The sequence below is a fragment of the Siniperca chuatsi genome, linkage group LG14 (genome assembly GCF_020085105.1).
Source record: "Siniperca chuatsi isolate FFG_IHB_CAS linkage group LG14, ASM2008510v1, whole genome shotgun sequence".
Classification (NCBI taxonomy): Eukaryota; Metazoa; Chordata; class Actinopteri; order Centrarchiformes; family Sinipercidae; genus Siniperca; species Siniperca chuatsi.
In genome coordinates this window covers 21,575,251-21,598,202 of record NC_058055.1, presented here as the reverse complement: position 1 = coordinate 21,598,202, position 22,952 = coordinate 21,575,251, and the positions used below count along the sequence as shown (strand labels likewise).

Here is a 22,952-nt window from a genome sequence, read left to right as displayed (position 1 = left end):
TGTAAAAAAGCAACTGTTTGCGAACAAGTTTCCTATATCAACTTAATATGTGATAATATGTCAGTGTTGTGTTTACAGTTTGCTTCCGCTGCTCCAAAGTGGCCAAAATATCAGTTAATGCAGGTTTAAAGCTGTAATGAAATTTGCTCAATGACTTAATGTCATGTTTTGAAGTCGACTCAAAGCCCCGGGATACGTGCACATTTTTTGCGGAAGTTGAAACATTTTCAACTCTTCACCTCAGTTTGTGCCGTCCCGGATGAATTCAGGTCTAATTGCGTAGAACAGTTTGAAAGTTTTATAAGATTTGGGGTAGCCCCATCAAATATCTCCAGAAAACATCCACTATAGCCACTAGGCCTTAATTGTAGTGAAACACAATATATTTTATATTGTGGTGATTTTAGCAGGGGGTTCTCTTGGCTTGGGTGAGCCTTCGGTTGTTTTATCAAGCTACTCTCCCCAGGGTGAAGATTGAACCTTCATGCTCACAATGTGCTATGTATGTATGTATATGTATATATGTATAGGTAAACTTTCTTTGTTTGGCCAGCTGGGTGGGGGCGTGGGTTTGATAAGAAGGGAACTGACACTGGGTAGGGGCAGATACGGGGACGCGGGGGTATATAACGTATATTGATGTCACTTTTTTAATTTTCTTGCGAAAAGCTTAACAAAACTGTACCTGTGGGTGGCATTCGTACAGCAGCATGCGGTTGATGCACTCTGAGTCCATCCCACACGGGCTCTCATCTGTCGCCTTACAGTTACAGCGTGGAATCTCTGATAGGTCGGCCGTAAAGATCTGAACCTTTCCTATTGGTCGATTCACCTGAATGAGTCAGAAAGGTGGAAGGAAACATGAACGCTCACATATGTACAATGTTTATATTTCTGATCACATTTAAGCAGTGAATATGATGAGGTGTAACAAATACACAACAATAGCTTTGAATCTATCAAAAAAATCAAGTAATATTTCAAGTCTATCAGAGCTTTTTATTATTTAGCATGACTTTCATAATTTTGTTTTAAGTATACTAATGTTCAGTACCAGGATAATAAATAATTAATAAAGTAACATAACCATAAATTCTCACCATAAATAGTGACACGGCTTATTTTAGAGACAGGCCTTTATTCCAAATTTCCCCACTTAATGCAAACTCAAAACTTCCTCCATGTTTACCTGTTGTCTTGGTAAATTTAGTATAAATGTACATTTTCCACAGCACGTGTTATAATCGCCACTCTGCTCCTTTTTCCAGAACCAAAAACACAACAGCCAAAGTATGAGGAATGGATTAAATTAGTGTGTTTGCTCTAACGCAGTGGTTCTCAAATTTGGGGGTAGAGCCACTGCAGGGGGGTTCCCTGACCTTAATATGTTTGTATGGAGGAGGCTTCCTGTCGTTCTTCCTGTCCTCTTGAAGCTGCCGAAGCTCCTTCTCTGCCTGCAGCTCACGAAATCGCACAGCCGCCTCCTCCAAAGCTGAGGAGGGAGATCAATAAGATCGGTAATATCAAGTCATCATAACAGGTTCAAACTGTTCAAAAGACACAACCAACAACATAACGAAACACATGCATACAATAAAAGACAAAATTCAATTAATGGCTTTCACTCTCAGGATGTTTTGAAGAAGCTGTTTTGCTGAACACACTGGATACCTTTCTTGTAGGTGGCATCAACGCCTTTCCCCATCTTTTCTTTGCTGTTGGCGTCCACATCCATATAAGGGAAGACCCTGGCCTGGTAGGTCCACAGGTAGTCGTTGGAGCCAAAGAAGTGAACAGGAAACTCCCCGACATCGTGCCTCATCCGCTGGATGTTCTCTGGGATCGTTTTGGGATGGCTGACCTCTGCTGGCCACCACCTTTAAGGATAAAACACAAACGGAAAACAACTGTACAACAATGGTAGATTAACAATTTAATAAAAAGTGCTTATTGTACAGGAGTGATAATCCATCTGTGTCTGCCAGATTTGTCTCTGTGTTGAAGGTTTGGAAAATCTTGGAAAGTCTTAATTTTTTGGAAGTGACAGAACTGTTTCAGAGATCTAAGTATCTCTTTAAGCCACATAATCCATCTGTAGCATATAGGTAAAGTTTGATTTTGTTGGCACATATGTTGCAGTATTCTTAAAAAGCTACGCAGAGTAAAAGTGATGCAGAGGTTTTGCGTAGTAATGAGGAAGACTTTTGCTATGAGTTAAAGTAGTTTGTTGTTGTAACAAGAAGAGTGTCTTGTTAAAATCGAATAATTTGGTGTGTAGAAATAACGACAAAAATATATCTTTAACATCTCTGTCATCATCATCAGCTCTGTGAAGTTGCACATAGACACTGCAGTGCTTTGCGCTAAATGCTAACGTCACCATGCTAACAAACTCCCAATGCTAACATGCTGATGTTTAGCAAGTATGTTTACCACTTTCACCATCTTAGTTTGGTATGCTAACATCTGACAATTTGCACTGAACCCAAAGTATAGTAGATGCTGATGGAAATATCTTTAGTTTTACAGGTATTATCTTAAACCAAAGTATTTGACAAATTCCCATTTTGACCTGATGATGGTGCTAGATGAAAAATCAGAGGATCACCAAAGTTATTACAATTATCCAGTGGGGAACATGAATGTTTGTACTAAATTCCATGACAATCTATTTAATAGTTGTTGAGATATTTCACACAAAACCATAATAAGATATTATAATGTGAAAAGAATTGTGTTAAAATGAAAAAAATATTGTTACAGCAAGAAACTGAGCAAATATTTTAAGTCATGGTGGCAGCAATACGCTGCTGTAGATTAGAGAGGAACAGTGCGTCCAGCTCGCCACTGACCTGTACCGCCCAACCTTCACCCAGAGGATGTCCTTGAAGCGAGGTTTCTTCCCAGCCTTGCAGTCGTTGCAGTACCAGCTGCCTTTAGGCATTTCCATGTTCAGACACTCCCGGTGGAACGCAGCAGGACAGGACTCACAGCACAGCAGACTGCCCCCTGGAGCACAGGAGGAGGAACAGCATTGTTTTAACTGTTGATTTTTAGTGTGTGCATGTGAAGGTTGGCTAGCTACTGTTTCATGAGCAATACATTAAGGTTACCACAATTTTCTGTAATATCTGTACGGAGCATTTTACCCTCTTTTAGCTCACTGTTTTGGTTTTACGGCGCATTTACTGTTTGCTTAGGTAACTAGTGCCAAGCACCAAACAGCAGACAGACAAAGTTAGCGACAAGCTGGTCAAGAAAGTGAAACATATTACACTTTATATGCTATATAACATCTAGCAGCTAAATATCCAATTCTTTTGCCCACTTGTGGCCAGAAAAATCAATTACTGTAACTTTAAGGAGTAACTTGACACTAAATCCACTTTTTTGAGCTTGTAAAATATATGTACAATCACTTTATTTCACTATCAATTTATCCTTTATCCCATCTTAATTTATTTGTCTTTTTCCACACATGACACAACTGTGTACACGTTAATCACTTGTACTCACTTTATTTACAAGTTTTTAAATAAAAATTCATATGGAGAGTGTGCAGGATTGTTTGGTCCTTTCACAGTCAGACTTTATGGTGCGCAAGAACTTTGTTCATTGTTACCTCAAGAGAAAATCCAGGGGGTTTGAAAGTGTGTGTCTGGGTTTGAAAGCATTTTTTGTGAAGGTTCAAGCTAAAACAGCTGTTAAGTTGCTCTTCGAAGAATCACGATGGAGAGACCAAAAAGAGTTGTGAACAGTTTACCGACAGAGAGATATTTGACATTAAAGGACAGGTGTGACATTTTGGGAAATACGCTTATTTGCTTCCTTACCAAGAGTTAGATGAGGTGGTTGATACCACCCTCATGACTGTATGATATATATGAAGCTACAGCCATCATCGGGCTAACTTAGCTTAGTGTAAAGACTATAAACAGGTCCCATGGTAATAAAAATCTGTCTAAAATCTGTGCCGAAATATTTCTTGGTCTGTCCAGTAAATTCCTGGAGTCTCCGCTGGTTGTCAGGCAACTGGTTCCTGTTACTGCTAAGCTAAGTTAGCCGGCTGCTGGCGGAAGCTTCATATTTACTGTACAGACATGAGACTGCTATCAATCCTCTCATCTTCAATGAATCAGGTCGGGCTGAAATTACTCCACGTGTTCCTAAAGCCGTACCTTCAGTGCAGACGAAGCACCAGCTGACGTTGACGTGTTCGTGGTTCTTGACGCCGCGGCGGGGGGTGAAGTGGTTGGGACAGATGATGCTGTTGTTGGACAGGACAACGCAGCCTGCTGCCATGCAGAGGTCTGTAGCATGATAGGCTACCGGGCAGCGCACACACCGTACCAGACGACCTACAGACAAACACAAGAGAACAAATGCACAGTCAGAGTATGGAAGGTGCACAAAACAACCCAGGTAATTACACCTGAGTGTCCTCTGGTTTACCTTTAGAGATGGATGAGCTGTTGGGATTGGTGATGAAGCAGGTGAGACAGACGTGGATCGAGCAGCGGAAGCCTCGGTTTACAGGTGCGGTCGGGGCGAAGTTGGCGATACACTCCCCGTGGTAAAACTTCCCACACACAGGAATCATACAGCGCCGCACATCCTCACTGCGCTTCTTACATACAAAGCAGGTGTGGATGCCTGAGAGGAAAAAAAAATAAATCATCACCTTTTGTACCTTTAATGGTGCATGTTAATGTCTATCAGATATCAGATATATTTTTATATATAAAAGATCCAGAATAGAAATCCAATATTTTAAACATCTGAACACCCATTAACCCCCAGCCTAACCTACAAACCCCTATATCTCCATAAATAAAATTATAATACAAACAATACAATCAAAATGAAATACATAAAAAATGTTATGTAGTCAATACCTACAGTAGTAGGCTTAAATAAGAATAACAATGTGAATACATTAACAGTGTGTTTCATCAGACAGGTACAGTGAGTATATGTGTTGAGCATGACACAAGAAGTTTATAGTCACTATCTATTGTTAATGCAGTCCAAGAACGGGCTCCATGTTTTCAAGAACAGGTCTTGAATCCTGAGAGTCTGAACACGACTCGTTCATAACTTGCTATGTCGGAAAAGACTTCAATCCAGTGCTAAAATGATGTAGGTGTGCTTCTCAGGTAATTTTCCATTTTAAGAATAATTGAAAATTATATAAATGTATCCTTTGTTTGTTAGAAAAATATAAAACTTTTGTCTATTTTTTAACTTTTCATTTTCTACCCAACCGAAGGCATGAGAAGAAATGAAAACTTTTCCAGTTTGTCAATCCAACAATTCAAAGGTGGAAAATTGTCAAATAAAATGTAAAAAAATCTTCATTTTACATTAACCTTGCAAACAAAAAACACAATTTAAGAAATCTGATTTCATTTTTCAAATTTTCAATTGTTCAATTTTTAAAAAGGAAAACGGGGAAAGAACCAAAGAAATCCCGCACACTGTCGATCCCTTCACCTTGTTTACTAACTGGTTGTGTTTGCCTGTATGAATTTTGCCTGATAAATGTCGGGGGACCAAAACATCGTAAATAAAGTGAGTAAAAGTGATAAGATTTGTACAGTGTACAAGATTTTTTTGGTTGTTTCTTTGTAGTGAGTGTTAAAATAGAAATTTGAATGATAAGAGTTACACAGACCTTTGGCCCCATTAACACTCGGCATTAATATGCTTAATGTATCTATTTAATTAATTTGGTTGCATTACTTTTACACTGCAAACCTGGAAAGCTTAAACACAGACGTACCTGATTTGCACTCCGGACAGACAAACTTCCCTTTAGGGGCCTCGGCCAGAGAGATGCAGGGCAGGTGGAAGGCTCCACAGCACTGACCCTCACAGAGCAGCAGCTCCCCCGTCTTCTCACACACCTGGGACAAAAAACACAACCTACCTTAAAAGGCACAATATAATAAGAGCGATTCAAAGTAGCTCTTGAAAGTGGTCCTGTGTGCTGGGTTTCCATTTCCTGTGCAGTCTGATGGGTAAAACACGTTATTATCGCTGGATTTTTACTTGGGATCCACAAACTATTACAATATGTACTTAGGGTGCCGTAAGCCACTCTGGAACCAAACATCCACCAAATTAATCAGAATTATTGTTATGAATAATGTTATGGATTAATTACATTTTTATTTAATTTAAATAATCTTGTTATATAGTGAATATTGTGATTGGAAGATTTGTGATGAAATATTTATTCGGATGATGTTCCAGGTATTTATTTTATTTTTTTAATTGTGGAATTTGGGACCAGTACAGTGTTTTATTGAAACTGTATACTGGCATGTTTATGGATTAATATTGTTGTACACTGTATTGTGATTGAAATGATGTATGTTTAGAAGCTGCTACCTTTTCATGATGCTCCTCTCCAAAAAGGACCACAACGGAAATAAGCCTTTGGGCTTTATTGTGTTTTTATCCTTTTGATGATTTGTGTATCTGGGGCATCTCTGGCTAGAGGGGCCACTTTTATATTAATGATCAATAGAACTTCAATCAATCCATGACTGGTGTTCAGCCGAGGCTGATGGCCCTGCTGAAGGCTGTTGAAACATGTTTTCCACAATTAAGCTGTTCTCTGACTTTTCATCTCCCAGCTTTCCTCCCTTTACTACAAACCTTACAAGTGGGGTAATTGTGCGAGAACCCAGTTTGACTTATTGATTTATAATTATTATAATTATATTGAGAAAAGAGAAAATAAAACAAGTGTACTAGTATTGTTTAGATATTCAGATGGAGAGGATAGATTTCTGTGTGTTTAGTTAAGTTAGAAATGTTAGATTTATACGTATATATGTATAAGTACAAACTGTATATTCCTTTCGCAGGGCTATTGGAACTTAAACAGTAATTTCCCAAAGTACACTCTACTACACTCTGCAGAAAGTGGTATGATACGTTCAGACATGCAGCTACAATGGCAGGGAGCAGCAGGATGTCAGTCATTTTAAATGGAAACCTGCTAGACAAGGAGACACTAGCAGCAGAGATGGAAAGAGGCGACACAAGGGAAGGTTGTGACAGGTTTAACTTATATTTAACAAATATTCCCCCAGTGTGGCACGTTGTCATAACAAGAAATGTTAAAATGAGAAAAAGATCCAGCTTATCCTCATGCTTATCCTGTGCGGGTGACTGGAGACCAGCTCACAATGGGTGACCGGTGGAGTATACCTGAACAGGTCACCAGTCTGTCACAGGGCTGACACGTACAGACAGTCACATTAAAAACTATATGTAAAACTAGACTTCGGTCTCCGCTCCAGGCGGTGGCGCCGGTGGGAGATGTCACATCATATCTGCGGTCCAGTAGTCAACACTGTACGGATCAGTACCGATCACTGATCTAATCTGACACCAAATTCACACACAATAATTACCCATAATTACCCCTGACATAATACAGCCGCATGTCTACATCAATCGTTATATGATTTCTCTGGGCTACAATTTCTCTTTAGGCAGTGACTGTATCTTTTTCTTGTTATGACAAAATACCAACTTATCATGTTTTACGAGAAAAAGTTCTTGTTTCAACGAGATCAACTGATTCTGTGTAATAACGAGAAAGTTCTGTAATATAACAAGATAAAGTGATATATTGTTATAACAAGAAAGTTCTTGCTAAGACGGAATAATTTGGTATGTAGTGACAATGAGAAAAATCTGTCATTATAACATGAAAAATATCTAGTTACAATGTGAAAACCATCTTGTTTAAATGACAAATAATCTAATTACAGCACACTCTTTGCACAGAAATCCAATACACAGCAACATCACAAAATAACTGACTATGTATTAATTACGTGCTCAGCACTTAACACAGAAGACAGCCTGCAACACTGCAGCTGTACAAACAAACAACATATAGGCTGTTTCAAAGGTTCTCATGAGGACTGAATTAATTAACAAACCCACAGTGTCACCAGCAGTTCAGTCTCCTAAAGATAAACTCCATCACTGCTAAAATACATCCTGAAATGTCCTCCAGAAAATAAGGCTCAGAGGAAAGTGAGAACTTTTCTCTGGAAGCTTCTGAAAGTGGAGATGCAGCTCTAAAGACCTTTCGCCATCAGTGTTACGACCGTGGCTGTATTTTGCTGCAGAGGTGAAGTATGCATGGCGTGCGACAGGTGTGGGTGTGTGACGCTATATAAGGAGCCAAGATGGCGTTACAGCGTGGCAGCAATCATCTCCCTCTTCTCCCAATCGGCCACACTTGTATCCTCACTTGGATCACATGTAGCCTTTGCCATGCTGATGGCTTTTGTTCTTCTGGAGGTATTGGGGGTGGGCTGTCCCATTTTCGTTAACGTTGTTTTCTCCTGCTTATCTTAGTTAGGGAGTTAGGGAGGCTAGTTATTGTAATTTGGTTTCTTTGATTTCCTCAGGTTATATTTGTTAAATTTGTTTTGGTTTGTTTTGTTGGCATTTGTCCACCCTGAAGTTAAATCGAGCTCCATGTATTTTTTCTCATCTCAAATTGTAAATAAATTAAACCGTCATATTCAGCACTTTGTCTCTGTGGCTGCTTGGGACGTGGAGAAGATGGGGCTTGTTCATGTAGTGTCTCGGCCAGCCATAAACAGGGCTTAACAATCAGTAATGGGCCTTGGGGAAGCTCACCTGACATATGTTCTCCTTCATGGAGGCAGGGCCTCCTCTGTCCCCGATGATCTTCCTCGAGGGTAAAAGTGGGTCGTCACACAGCGACAAGTCATCCTTCATGGAGGAGAAGCTGTGATCCAAGCTGGACGGGTCACCCTTAAGAGACAAAGGAAAGATTCGTATAGCAATAAATAAAGAGTCTCAGAATCAGTCCAAGGAACTGCACTGAAAGTAAACCTTGAACTAAAAACACTCCAACATCAGAGTAGAGAGTTTTTTAAGAAACTTCCTACACATTTTTTTACGACACTCACAGCCGCAAAGTAGAAATTATGATGATCTTTATCTTTATTTTGTTTGAACAATTAAAACATCATGTTGCCACAGAATGTGCGCTTCATCTCTGCTTGAACACCATCTCCTGGTGACTCCTAACAGGTTAGAACACCACTGTAGCTCCTAAATATTGGCCGATATAGGATTAATTTCCTAAGTTAAGAAAATTGATAAATGCGTTTACTTCTAGGCCTAAAAGTAGGGCTAAATTTGCGTCAGTTAAAGACTGATTTCCTACTCTGAGATGGCTGATAAATACGGGTTCTGATACCAAATTAACAAAGTAAAAGAACTGCCAGTTGAAAAATAACCACACACACATTTACAGTAAATCATTCACTCGATTACTTAAATGTAACTAACAGTCTGAACTGGAGAAGAACAATAAAGATGGCTGACCTCTGACTCTGCTGTGTCCTTTTTGACTTCTTGAGCCTTATTGTCCTCTGTTTGAGGAGCCTCGACGTCTGCTGATGAAGTCTCCACCTGGGCGGGTTCGGGTGGGGCCGGCGATGGAGAGGAGGGTGCAGGAGTGCTGGGAGGGGGATCCGTCTGAACGGAGGGCGTGGGCGTACAGGTGGAAATCTCTGTGGTTGTCGGTGTGGAGCTGGATGCTCTGAGCTGCTTACTCTTTGATTTTAAAGATGGTGGCCCAGAATCTGGGTGTAAGAAACACGTGTTTGAAGGAGGTTTATGAGATTCATCAAGTCACAACACAGCAAGAAAATGTCCATCTAAAACTAATTAATTCTAATTTAGATTCAGTGTCATTTTAAATCAGATTTTTCTTATGAGAAGCGCAATAATTTTTCTTCAACTGGCCTTGTATTTTATTTTCTAAAGTCGGGACATATGACTTCAGTTTGCTTTATTTAAAAAATATTTCAATTTCCAAAATTCTGGAAACAAGGGAAATCACTTTTCAAGTTTACAAATGTACACAAAGAAAAAATGATTATTATGCATTGAACTATAGTATAATATACACTGTTGTAAGATGATTCACTGACCTGATTGAGGAGCAGGATTTGAATTGTTCTTCAGTGTTTTGACCTGTGACAAGAGAAACAGTATCACAAACTATTCCTGTCAAACTGACAGCATAAAAACATCATTCTGAAACTTCCCAATTTATGATATTGTGGTAAATAAACCCCTGAAAGGTTTCCTTGTTTTGTCATCTTCACTGATCCTGAATAGCATCGTTCCTCAACATTACATCCTCTTCACTGAGGGTCTGTGTAGGCCAGGATTGGGTCGATCTATTACATCTGTCCATCATGCTATTCTCTGTCTTGTACTCGGTTTGCATGTTGTTTGCATGTTGCTGCAGACCGAACGCCATTATTTATTTTTTTGGTAAATCATCAATTAGTTAGATTCATACAGACCTGAAACCCCATTTCCCAAAATCTTACGAAACTTCTTAAGCTTCAGAAGTGTTTCCCAAAAGCATTGAACATAAGGCTGCCACCACTCAGATAGCTATAATTTAATAATTTTCCAGTGTCAAAGTAAATGATTTTTACCTGCAGTCTAATATATCAACCTCTTTTTACTGAAATGCCATTTTGCTGAAGTTCTGTTTTCAGTTTTCATATATTCACTTTTATTTTTGTCCATGGTGCATATGTTGTTTGGAACTCGCTTATAGGCAGAATGACATCCACAAGTAATGACGTGCATATTCATCAAACTTATAAGAACTGTCACTGCTGATTTCAATATGGGTGGCTGTGGCTCAGGAGGTGGAGCGGGTCGTCCACCTCCTTCTGTCCACATGAAGTTGAAGTCTCCTTGGGCATGACGCTGAATCCCGATGGCTGGCCAGCACCCTGCATGGTAACTCGCAGCCATCGGTATCGTGAGTGTGTGCGTGAATGGGTGAATGAGCGGCAAACCTTGTAAAGCACTTTGGATAGAAGCACTATAAAAATGTAGCTTATATAGCTTTGTGATTAATGTATTTTTAACATATAGCACAGCTTACAGACAATTAAATACACCACATTACTGTCAGTAATTAAATACACCACATCCCAGTGCCACCGACAGCCAATGTTAAGAAGCTGTTAATGGTATGTGGGTGCACTCGCCCTTAAATTAATACTGTCTTTGTAAAGCTTAAAATGTTGAGTTATTGTTGATACTGTGGGATTAAACTATATGGTCATTTTGGAGGCTGCAGTTAGTGTTGCTGTTTCATTGGACTGTATTAAAGAGATATTGAGATCTTAATATTATACACAACTCTCAACATAATCCAATAAAACACACAGCCTTGATAAAAACAGAACATTATGAGCTTAACAAAGATTTATTTATTGTAGAGCTTGTGTATTGGACTGCATATCTATTAAACTGGTACCTGAGAGTATGATTACTCACACATCACACTCACACAGATGTACCAGATAATTCAATTTATTTATTTTTATTTATATAGCGGCAATTCATAACAGAAGTTATCTCATTGCACTTTTCCTATAGAGCAGGTCTAGACCGCACTCTTTATAATATTATTTACAGAGACCCAACAAATCCCACCATGAGCAAGCATTTAACGACAGTGGCAAGAAAAAACTTCCTTTAAGAGGCAGAAACCTTGGACAGAACCAGACTCAATGGTTGGCGGCCAAAATAATGATACACCACAGATGAGTAAATGTACACACAACAGAACATGTTGTACCTTCTTCTTGGGGCCAGCTGAGGCCTCTGCCTCCAGACAGTACTCCAGGATCTTCTGAGTGGGTTTCCTCTTCCGCTTCTTCCCCAGCACAGGAGCGTTTCCTATGAATTGAATGTCACATAAAAAAAGACTCAATGCATTCTTTTTGGCTTGTGACCCCTTACAAAAAAACTGTGTCTTCGGGGCAGATGTCTATGACTTGTTAGCAGTTCCACCTAAAAATTAATCACTAAATATCACTTAAATAACAGTTTAAGACCCAAAGAGGTAAAATTATCCAATATTTCACAAAAACAGCAAAGGTTAGAGTCCAAAAAATGAAAACATTGCAGGGGCCCAACCCGTAGGCTGGGAACCACTGGACTATGGTACTGGACTGTATCCTGTATATAAAGTATTTAAAACTATCTCCACATCAAACAGCTACAACTGTAAAATGCTGCTTGCACACTGATGCATCAGTATTAACAATTAATAATGATATGATAATATATCAGTCACAGAGGACATTTTTCTGCAGAACAAAAATGTTTAATACTTTAAGTAAATTTAGCTGATAATAGTTTTACTTAAGTAGGATTTAAAATGCAGGACTTTTACTTGTAATGGAGTTTTTCTACATTATTGTATTGGTACTTTTATTTAAGTAAAGGATCTGAATACTTCTTCCATCACTGTAAGTCTCTGGGCACCCCATAATTGTGTCTACTTTTGGTCTGGGGTGTTTTTCTTGGTTTGTGCCCCTCAGTTCAAATAAAGGGAAATCTTAATGCTCCAGCTCCAGAGATTTTTAACAACTGTGCGCTTCCAACTTTGTGGCAACAGTTCGGAGATGGTCATTTCTTGTTTCAACATGACAGTTTCCCAGTGCATAAAAAATGGTTTTCCCAGTTTGGTGTGGACTTGTGTGAACTTTACTAGCCTGCACAGAGCCACGACCTCATCCCCATCCAACACCTTTGGGATGAACTGGAACGCCGACAACAAGCAAGGCCTTATTGCCCAACATCAGTTGCCAACCTTATTAATGTTCTTGTGGCTGAATGGGAGCAAATCCCAAGACTAGTCCCTAAGACTATTGAGTCTTTGTATATTTTAATGCAGTTAAGTTGAAAAGATAGACACACAAACACTGCCTTACGGGTGTCTTTGACGAGGACTTCTGACAGTGAAGGGTCAGCTTCAGGAGGAGGGGTTAGTGTGTCGATTGAAAGCACCGGTGCATCTTGGGGAGATGTGTTTTCAGTGTTGGGAATTTGTAGTTCAGAGGGCGTTGTTGCAGCAACTTCCTCAGGCGGTGGTGTCTGTATTTCAGGAAGTAAGTTCAAGGGTGGGTGGTCATGTGCGTCTTTGTCCGATCCCGGGGGTTCAGACATGGAGGTAATGGGCTGAGTGGCCTGAGAAAAACAAATGATGTAATTTAATTGTCAATCAGTGATACAAGCTTCATGTGTAGCTGCAAAAAGTGATGCTGAATGCTTAATGCCATAGTATTATGCATATATAACAACATATAATTATAAATTTACAACAGATCTTACTTTGCATGATTTTTACCTTTCCAATCAACTGGAGAGGCTTTTTGGTTTTCTTCCTCGTGGAGAAAATCTGATCATACTCTTCAGTCCATTCAATCAGCCTCTTGCTTGGTTTTCTAATTCGTTTATGTGCTGAAAAAGATATATAAGAAAATACACTAGCTTTTTTAAATTCCTGTTGTTTATATACTTATTATTCTGAACTACACAGCCCTTTGTCAGTGACTTTGTATTATCGCAAGTGAACCCCCTCCCCAAAAAAAGCCCACTTTCTTCTGATTGGCCAACTTCCCAGAAGCCTGCCCGAGCCACTGTAACCAGTTCTCTTTATACACCCAGTGCTGTGAGCCCACACCACCTCACTGTCTTGCTGGTGAGCTGGACGGCATATGACAACTAAAGTAACTTAGCTTGGAAAATATATGGGGTGATATGGGGCACTGAATTGGATGAATTAACTGTTTATCAGACCACAAATGAGACAAGAATTAGGTTGGAAAAATTTTAGAGTTTTTCTGGGGGCCGGGTCTCACTGCTTACTATACAAAAACACAACTTTTATAACTTTATTCACTGATTTTGGTGAAATTGGATCATATTTTTTATTATATTTTCTGGTTTTCCCTCAACTATCTGTGATTTACGGAGTTTCCCGATGGACAGGTAGCTTTAAAGTAACCGCTAACTACTGTTATTTTAGCTGCCTTAAGCTAGTTAGCTCAGTTAGCCATGCATCTAGTGGTCCTTTTAGCTTTTGGGAGCTTGGAGCCTCGAGTGAGTATTGGTGTTCACACCGCTAGCACAGAAGCTTTGGACCGCTGAGGTTTTCAGGCCTGGGCTCCAAGCTACCAGTCTGGGCAGAGTCAGCTAGCTAATAGCGCTAGCTGCATGGCTAACGGAGCTGCAGAGCTAACGGTAGCTACAGTTAGCAGCAGTTAGCAGTTACTTTAGCAACAAGTAAAGCCATCTGTTCATCAAGAAACTAACTAACTTTCCTTCACAACTGAAAAAGCACTTTCTGTGAGACATACTGAACAACCTCCAAAAACTTGAAGAGTAGTCCTGAACAGAGTAGTCTCGCATAGCCAGACCTATGTCCACACCTTTAGCGCTATGAACAGAGCGGTCAAATATCTCAGACAGGCTGAGCGGGTGGATGGGCGCGTCCCTGTACTTGGGCACGCTCAGAGCCTCGCTCTAGCTCTGTTTAAGGGCGTGCCAAACTAGCCGCTAGACATGTATGCAAATGTGTGCCTTGGTTACGTAACCAAGGTATGAAATAAGAGGCAGGAATTCCAACAAGGCATGTCAGGCAGTGACATGGTGTTTTCTGTGGGATTGAAGACCTCCCTTTGGCACAGACTATGGGCTTTGTGACTTTTCAGACCTTTTACATGCACAAAAATGCTATACAACACAATAACGGGCAGGGAAACACCAAAAAAAAAAAACGTATTTTCCATGTCCATGGTATATACGGTAGATAAGTAATAATATTTCAATCAAATACAATTTCAGTTACTTTAACTCAACTACTGTTTAAGTAGTTTGTGTTCATTACCAAAATGTAAATTGTTAACAGACCACTTTTGATCCTTAGGCAAAATCAAAACAACTGCGATCCGCCACCTGGAAGGATAATGTTGCCATTGTTACTCATTGTCAATGAGTTAGTTGTGTGCTACAATTTGAGCCCCATTTTTTTTAGCCTATATTTACATTTTGGCAAATTGGCACCATTAAAAGTATGTCAAATTAGCTATTAGCAGTTCATGTATGCAATGTGCCCATGGATGTACACACAATTATGATGATGATTCTCATGCAAGTTCTGGAGTTATAAGGAGCGTCTTTTTTCTATATGGACATTTATTGTCAAATGGACATCGGAGATAATAATATCCTTGGAAAGTGTAACTGAATCTAAAAATGTGTTTCATGTCTGTGTGTCAAGTGAGTGAGTTATGACTCTGAGAAAGAGTGCCCTTTTTGAAGCAAATTGCAGGCCAAATCAGCGGGCCAAACTACAATAACTAACTTCCAGTGGTTTTTAGAGCACCAGCATGCACCTGGCTCTTTCACCTCAATAAAAGTATCTTTGCCTCACATATCTTCCTCTGTGCGCAGACTCTAAAGTAGTCCTTACCTGTTGGAGCCTTGTCACCTTCTCCAGCATTGCGCATCAAGCTTGTGTTAGTCTCAGTGCAGTCTGCAACAAGGCCATTTGGATGTTCCAGACACAGCGTAGTGTTGCACCCCGTCTGCTCCAAAGGCACCATGTTCTGTAGATTCTCATTAACTCTGCTCCACCTCTCCTCCTCCTCCCCAGCCACTCCTTTATCACCTCCAGCCTGCCACTCCCAGTTGCTGGTCTGTACGCCCAACAGGGACTGGACTCTTGATGAGCAATCCACTCCTGATGAAGAGTCCATTGCTGGCAAGGACTCCAGTCCTGGGAAACCAGGTCCAGACCTGGCAGGACGACAAGGCACTTTGCGGTTGGCTTTCTTTTTCACCCCAGTGGAGCTGCCCCTTCTGTTATAGGGCCTCTTGGACGTCTGACTTGTGCTGTCTTCATTGTGTGTGATTTTGATTTTTTCTGGACTTGAATTTGAATTGTTATTAATTTGTTCAATTTGTTGATCTTGGCCTGTGGCTGTAGCCTCCCCAGGCATCACTAAGGGTTCCTCCTTGACATGTGCACTCGGTGGCCCAATCTCCAGTTCTAAGGGTGTCCCGTCTCGCTCTCTAGTGTCATGCAAGTCCTTCAGCATCATGAGAAAAGTGCTGAACTTGTAGTTTGTGTCTGGTTTGAAAGAGATGGGTTTACCATCGCCCTCATTTGTCAGGGACTGGAAGGATACCTCCTCAACGTTTTTAAAGGCATTCATAAAAGAAAATGGTGAGGAAGGTGAGGATGAGGAGCATATGTCAGAGGAATGGTCTTCTTTCTTTGCCTTTACCCTAGAAGTAAGGGGTATGAAGTCCATTGGTGGAGTTGAGGATATTGAGAGGTCTTCATCTTCACTCTTGACATCAGCTTCAAAGTCAACTGAATCAGAAAGCATTAAAGGGGGAGTGCTACTGCTAGAAAAAGTGTCCTGATCATACTCACCATTTTCATTACAATGCGATTTAAGAGATTTTACTTTAGTGCAAAAGTCCAGTTTGGCCTCAGGATTCCAACGGGAGTTACGCGCAGAGTGGAACACAAGGTCCTCAGGTTTTCTGTATGGATTCAAGAGTTCTTTCTGCTCAGCCTCCTTTCGGGCTTTTTCACGCTTCTTCTGCTCCGCCTCCTGCATGGCTTTCAGGGCTCTGGTCATCAGCCGACTGCTGGCTGGGAGGTGGGCAGGCTGCTCATGTAGTAGGACTTTATTCACTTTATCTGGAACCTGCTTTGGTTTGTGGACAACTTTCTTGGATTTCTTAGAAGACAGGCCTTCGGGCACATGAGCGTTCCTACATACTGAATTCCTGTGCCGGTGAGAAGGCAGAGGAGTTGAATTAAAAACTGTACTAGTGACAGATGTAGTTTTTTGCTCTGAGCCACCTAACTGGTCAGAGGACATGCTTGTTACATTGGAGGCAGGAGTCTTCTTTCCTTCCGATAGATCTGATTGGTTAGAGGATGAGAAAGTCCCATTGTTTGGGCTTACATTTAAAACTGGTATCCTTTCCGCTTCTGGGCTACCTAACTCATCAGACCCGCTTGCCACATTGGAGGCAACGATAGTTTTCCCTTGTGATGATTCTGACGAGAGACGAAGAATACCAGTCCCACCACTTGCTTTTAATTTCTTAACTGAGACCTTAATGGATTCTGAACTGACTGCCTGATCTATGGTGACACTTGCCTTGCCGTCCACCCGATCTGATTGTTTAGAGGACATTTTAGTCACATTACTATCTGGTGTTTTTTCATTCTTTGTACATTCAGGTTGGTCAGTAGGACTAATGGTTATACTGGAGTTTAGGAACTTCTTACCCTTTATGTCCTTGCGTATTAATTTGACAAAGGGCTGTCTACACTTAGAGACCAGACTTGTTTGCTTTTCTAGCCTTGTTAATGGGTCAGTAGTGTCAACATTTAAACTGGATGCCGGAGTCTTGTTACTTTCTTTTTCCTCTGCTTGGTCAGAAATCCTGTCAATTACATACACCTTTTTATTAGCAATCACGTCAGAGTGTTCAGTTCGACTGACACTCTTTACACTCTCTGAAAACCTGGATTCGTCATTGAAACTGACTGTCATGCTGGACTCTAAGGCCTTTTTAACATCTGAGCTACCTAATTTGTCAGACAGCCTGCCAGTAACAGTGTCAGTTGTATTACTGACTGTCTGTCTACCCTTTGAATATCCACATTTCTCAGAGGGCACACCAGTCTCAACAGAGACCAAGGACTTCTGCTTGTCTGACAATCCTGACTCGTCAGCGGGACTGCCAGTTGTACCAAAAGGCCTATTAGCAACCATGGTGTTTTTACACTTCAAATGTCCTGACTGTTCAGGTGGCAGATTTGTTTCAGCAGGTACCAGAGGCTTATGCTTGTCTGACAACCCTGACTGGTCAGTGGGCCCACCACTGGAGGAGGAGGCACTAGGAACCAGTGTCTTTTTACTTACTACAGATGAGTTCTTCTTCTTACAGGGAACCTTACTAAAGAGAGTGCGGTCTGGCAACGGACTGGTTGTTTTAGGTCGTCTGTCTTTGCCTGATTTACTGAACCAAAGACCACTCTGAATCTCTGGCTGCTTCTTCGCCTCTTTGACAACTGCAACAGATGGCTGAGTCTGAACTAGCTTAGGCTGACGTTCAAGTGCTTTAGGACACAAAATCTTAGGGACTGAGTCAAGGTCAGAATATGGGCACTCTCCATTGTCTCTATCTGATTGGTCAGGGCTATTACGCAATGTCTTTTTAGAGTGTTTACTAATCGTGTCCTTCGAAGATTTACTTGGTTTCTTCTTGCCAGAATATTTCCTTAAAGTGCTCGGCTTTGCTGGAGTTGTTATTGGGGATGAAATTACTGGGGATGAAGTGGATCCATTGGTCATGTGCGATGTCTCAGGAAGGGTGGGTAAAGTAGAGGGAGGAAAGGTTGGATGGGCCTTATTCACTCTCTCTGGAGTGGAACTGTGGTGGAAGGCATCATCTATGGACGAAGGAATGGAGGAAGCCATTTTGGGTCTCTCTGGGAGAACAGATTCTGCTTCTGCTACACTGGATTTCCAAGACTCCTGAAAACGCTTTGCAATCTGCAGAAAGATAAAGGCAAACACTGCTCAATCTTTGCACACATAACACATTAGTTTATAGAAGAATTTGTTCATGATCACCAATTATAACTGACGTTATTCCTGAATAAGTCTAAAGTTTAAAGAGAAAAAACTACATTTTGTTTATGGTGTGCAAAGTTTCTTTTACTGTCTAACACGATGATCACCCAGCAATGATGATGATTTAGACCAACTTTTTATTAAGGCATGCAAGTAGCGACTCATCATTCATAAAATAGTAATTACAGTGTATTTGTAGTTCTGCTCCCTTTGCTTCCCCCTCCGGCGCAGTAGGGGGAGCTGTTCAAATTCAAAACCTCCATGGAAAGTATGAGTTGCTTTTTCCTCCACCCAGGTTAGCTCCACGGGCTCCCCAAAGGTCCTGACATGGTAGAGCCGACAGGGCCGGTCATTGGGCTCTAAGACAACAAAAACATCAGCCTCAATCTCATGAGATGCAAATTAAAACTACATCATCCTGCACAGGAAATACACCAGTGCATCAACTAAGCAAAGGGAGCTTTAAAATGTAAGACAACTGAACTTTTATTTCTACGTTACTACAATCAAATGTGCATACTAGTGTCAGAATTTTGATCATGACATGTTGTTACATGGCCAAAATATTAATTATCAACAAGAAATGGCTATTGTGGGCATTTGTTCTTAAATGTATACATGATTTAATAGACAGTGAACGTAGAAGAAAGACTGCAAAAGTGAAACTTAAACCCACAATACCAGCAGTTTGTGGTATTTACCTCAACCTGCTGGGAAAGGCAATAGTGATATGACAACTTTACTGTAGAAATGAACAATTGCAAAGGAAAAACATCAAGTAGACAAAATCTTTTATAGCATGAAAGCAGTCAGTGTACATGTCAGTGGATGCAACTGCTTTCAATATGGATGGATAGTGATGAAGGAAGAGATCCAGTGGTTGAATGTATTTAGTAGTAGTTTTGATAGCAATATGAGGAAATGTGATATTTACACTTTTATTCTAAATTACTCTTTCATTTGATAATGTTTGAAAACTTTTCTAGCATGATGGTTCTCGCCGCTTGGCAATCTGACCTAATGTGGCATTTGGCATGCCAATTATGGCATATTATAGGAAACCATTCACAACATAATAACTATACATTTCTGAATGTATTTTTCAGCATGCATCCAATATTATGTCCTAAATTATTATCTCAAACAATCTTATTATCAGCTTTGTTATGTATTGTTAATCACAGTTCATACAAGACAGCTCTGCTATTACCAGCTGGGAATATCAATTAACTGGCAACCAAAATAATCCATAGCGCATATCACACAATTGAAAGCCAACCCATATACAAAGCATTTGTCTAGGTAATCACAATAAGTCAACAATGTTTCAGGCCCACCTTTCACTCTGTGACAGATTCCCTGTAAGGGGTCAACGATCACCTCACAGGGCCACCAGGGTCTTCGGTTGAACTTTGCCCAAATAACTTCACCCTCTAAAAACTTCACAGGCGGCAAAGACTTTTTCTTGAGGCTGTTCTGCTGTTGACAACATGACAATAGACAAAAAAACTGCAATGAGACGTGAAAATGAGACAGGTTTTGTGTTCTCACCAAATGTTCTGTATCAGAGCTACAGGTGTGTTGGCCGCTCTTGTGATTTCAACATGTTAATGACCATCGTGACCCACTGCATTTTGATGTGCATTTACTCTACTAAGACATTAACATGTTGCATAATCCATAATGTGACGATTCACTGATGATCATACATGTATGCCTGTGTTAAACACCTACTGATCCTATAAAAGACTGTGTATTTAAAATAAATAATAATCATAAATATTACATTTATGAACAAGCAAAGAAGTGACTTTACTAGTGCAAGTCACTATAACCTATAAGAAGCTAATGCCTATTTTGAAGCTCCAAAACAAAATAGGAGATTTGTTTACCTGTAAGGGAATTTTTTTTTACCTTGCTTGACCTGTCTAGATTTCTCTGGGTCTTTGCCCAAACCGTTGTGGCAGGAAATGTGAACCAAATGTGAGGTGTATGCCTGAAAACATCAAAGATGTTCGAGGTAGCAATACTGACTTATTTGGCGAGGACAATCTGAGCACAAAGATCCACTTGATAGCTTTCTGCATTCAGTGCTGAATGAAGACATGTGACATGCGGTTGAAAGCAATTTAGCTATAACCTTTGTGTTTCTAATCTCTTCACTATATGCTGTTCCTAAAGATCAAAAACATTCATGCTCCAATATTGGCTTGCTTTTCATCTATATTTTTCATTTGATTGAACAGTACAGAAAAAAAGACAGGAGAGGATCAAATATTTTTAATCCCATTTGTGGGTGTGCAATTCTTTTACACCAAAAAAAAAAAAATTGCATGAAAAGAGGGTTCGCGACCTCTTATGTTCTGTCCATAGGTTTCAGTTTCTGACCAACAATGTTCTCTACAGGCTTTTTATGAGGTCTAATTTTCAAATGGTTTAAAACCACAACAGAAACCAAAACCTGGTAGCACTACTGGCTTCTATATCCTTTGTGTAAATGTGACTAACAGCTCACAGCAGCAGGTTGACTGGACAGGCAGGGTACATGGGCAGGCCTGAGTTATGGCTGGCATGTAGCAGGACTGGCCAGAGGGCTGATACTGGCTGCTGCTATGATGTAACCCTGGCTGGAGCATTTTTAAAGGAATAGTTCAACATTTTGGAAAATAACTGTGTTCGCTTTGTTGCTGAGAGTTAGATGACAACGGCAATACCACTCTCATATCTGTATGTTAAGTATGAAGCTACAGCCAGGAGACGATTAGCTCAGCTTAGTATTAAAACAGGAAGCAGGGGGTAACAGCTAGCTTGTAGAGGTGTTAAGTACTGAATCACCAATGTCACTGACTGAATCAGTAGCTTTTAGCAGCGGGGCTCCCCTAACTGGTGACTGAGCACATCGTCGTCAAGTCAGTCATGATTCACATCACCTCATTAAAAGCTTTTTAAAAGACAGCGAATGCCACAGAAACAATCATGATGTGATAACCCTGTTGTAAATAGTAGGCTGCTGAAATATTAACCATATAAACAGTGCTTATATGCTAGGTTTATACTGAGCTGAATGTGACAGCTTAAACTGGCAACAAACCGAACATACTACTGAACTGAGGACAGAATCAGCGCTAAACGTCGCGTCCGTATGAACGGTGATGCGTTCACTTACTGTTGAACATACTGAACTTTGAACGGTGATGCGAATGCATAGCTTAGAAAAGTGAATGAACTATATAGTCAGTGACTAAGAATTTACACCTCTACCTCCACAGTCCACAGTCAAAAAACTGCCTACCAGAACTAAAGCTTACTAATTAATATGTTACATCTTGTTTGTTTAATTTGTACAAAAACAGATACGTCAAAACAACAAGTTGTAGTTTTATGGGGAGTTACGTGCTGTAACTATTTCTTGGCCAGGAACAGTGACTTCCTGGTTGCCTGGCAACCTCACAAATCTCTAGGAACTATCTGTAAAACCACAACCTGTCGTTTTTTACATACAGGGCCTGAGCAGAGCCCGATTAGAGCCCGGCTGATTTATTGGTCAGGCTGATTACAGGGTAGCATCCTACCAACCTCTAACAGAGTTTTTTTCCAGGCAGTTGCCTTGGTCTGGAAGGGGTGTAAGATTCTTTAAAATATAGGAAACTAAAAACTGTGAATCTTTAACTAAATAGGTGCTCTTGTGACCATGCCATTAATGCAGATAAATGTGGCCACGTGGAGGCTTTTGTTGGCTCTGAATAACCTCTCCAAGGAATTTATGGACCCTTTTCGTAGTAGGAAAAGCACAGGTGTAAGTAATAAAATTTTGTTTGAGGAATGTGTCCCTTAAAATGGCAGAGAACAGCGGAAACAAAAGCAGAACCCGCGACAATGATTGCAACTTACAGGTTGTTATGTTCCTGTAGTGGACAGACCTATTTGATTTCTACTTGCGAGTCAGGCCCTTATTAGAGCAGGTCTGGGTTTTTCAAAGTCAGACACTGGACAAAATTGATTGATTGACTAAAATCGTTTGGAGTTTGAGTGTTTTGTCTGTATGTCCATAGGGTTTCAACATAAAGTAAATATCTGTATGTGAATAAATAGGATTTTTAGCCTGTATTTGTTTACATTTTGGCAAATTGGCACCATAAAAGTATGCCAAATTAGCTATTAGCAGTTCCTGTTATGTACAGACAACTATCAGTGGATTACTTAGATACTGAAGAAAACTTAAAAATGTGATGATTCTCAGGCAAATTCTGGAGTTCTTTTTTTCTATGATTTCTAAGTAGATTTATGGACATTTAACCATGAAGGACATCAGAGATAATAATATCCTCATGTAGTGTCACACTGAATCTAAAAATATGTGTATCATGTCTGTGTGCTCAGACTGAG

At 40.2% G+C, this 22,952-nt stretch overlaps 1 protein-coding gene across 6 annotated transcripts in view; it reads right to left on the bottom strand.

The window, feature by feature from the left end:
- Positions 1-22,952, bottom strand: part of nsd1b (nuclear receptor binding SET domain protein 1b) — a 32,512-nt gene that overhangs the window by 5,888 nt on the left and 3,672 nt on the right. For 5 of the 6 annotated variants that reach the window (XM_044221665.1, XM_044221667.1, XM_044221663.1 and 2 more), the window contains 16 exons: positions 19,904-20,045; positions 18,753-18,925; positions 15,371-18,485; positions 13,244-13,356; positions 12,828-13,083; positions 11,687-11,787; positions 10,005-10,047; positions 9,394-9,653; positions 8,677-8,814; positions 5,783-5,906; positions 4,453-4,653; positions 4,179-4,358; positions 2,853-3,009; positions 1,672-1,877; positions 1,380-1,492; positions 686-832 (listed from right to left, as the gene is read on the bottom strand). In XM_044221665.1, coding sequence (XP_044077600.1) covers positions 686-832; positions 1,380-1,492; positions 1,672-1,877; positions 2,853-3,009; positions 4,179-4,358; positions 4,453-4,653; positions 5,783-5,906; positions 8,677-8,814; positions 9,394-9,653; positions 10,005-10,047; positions 11,687-11,787; positions 12,828-13,083; positions 13,244-13,356; positions 15,371-18,485; positions 18,753-18,925; positions 19,904-20,045 — 5,469 coding nt within the window. The remainder of the gene's footprint in view (positions 1-685; positions 833-1,379; positions 1,493-1,671; positions 1,878-2,852; positions 3,010-4,178; positions 4,359-4,452; positions 4,654-5,782; positions 5,907-8,676; positions 8,815-9,393; positions 9,654-10,004; positions 10,048-11,686; positions 11,788-12,827; positions 13,084-13,243; positions 13,357-15,370; positions 18,486-18,752; positions 18,926-19,903; positions 20,046-22,952) is intronic. The other variant, XM_044221662.1, reaches the window with a different exon arrangement.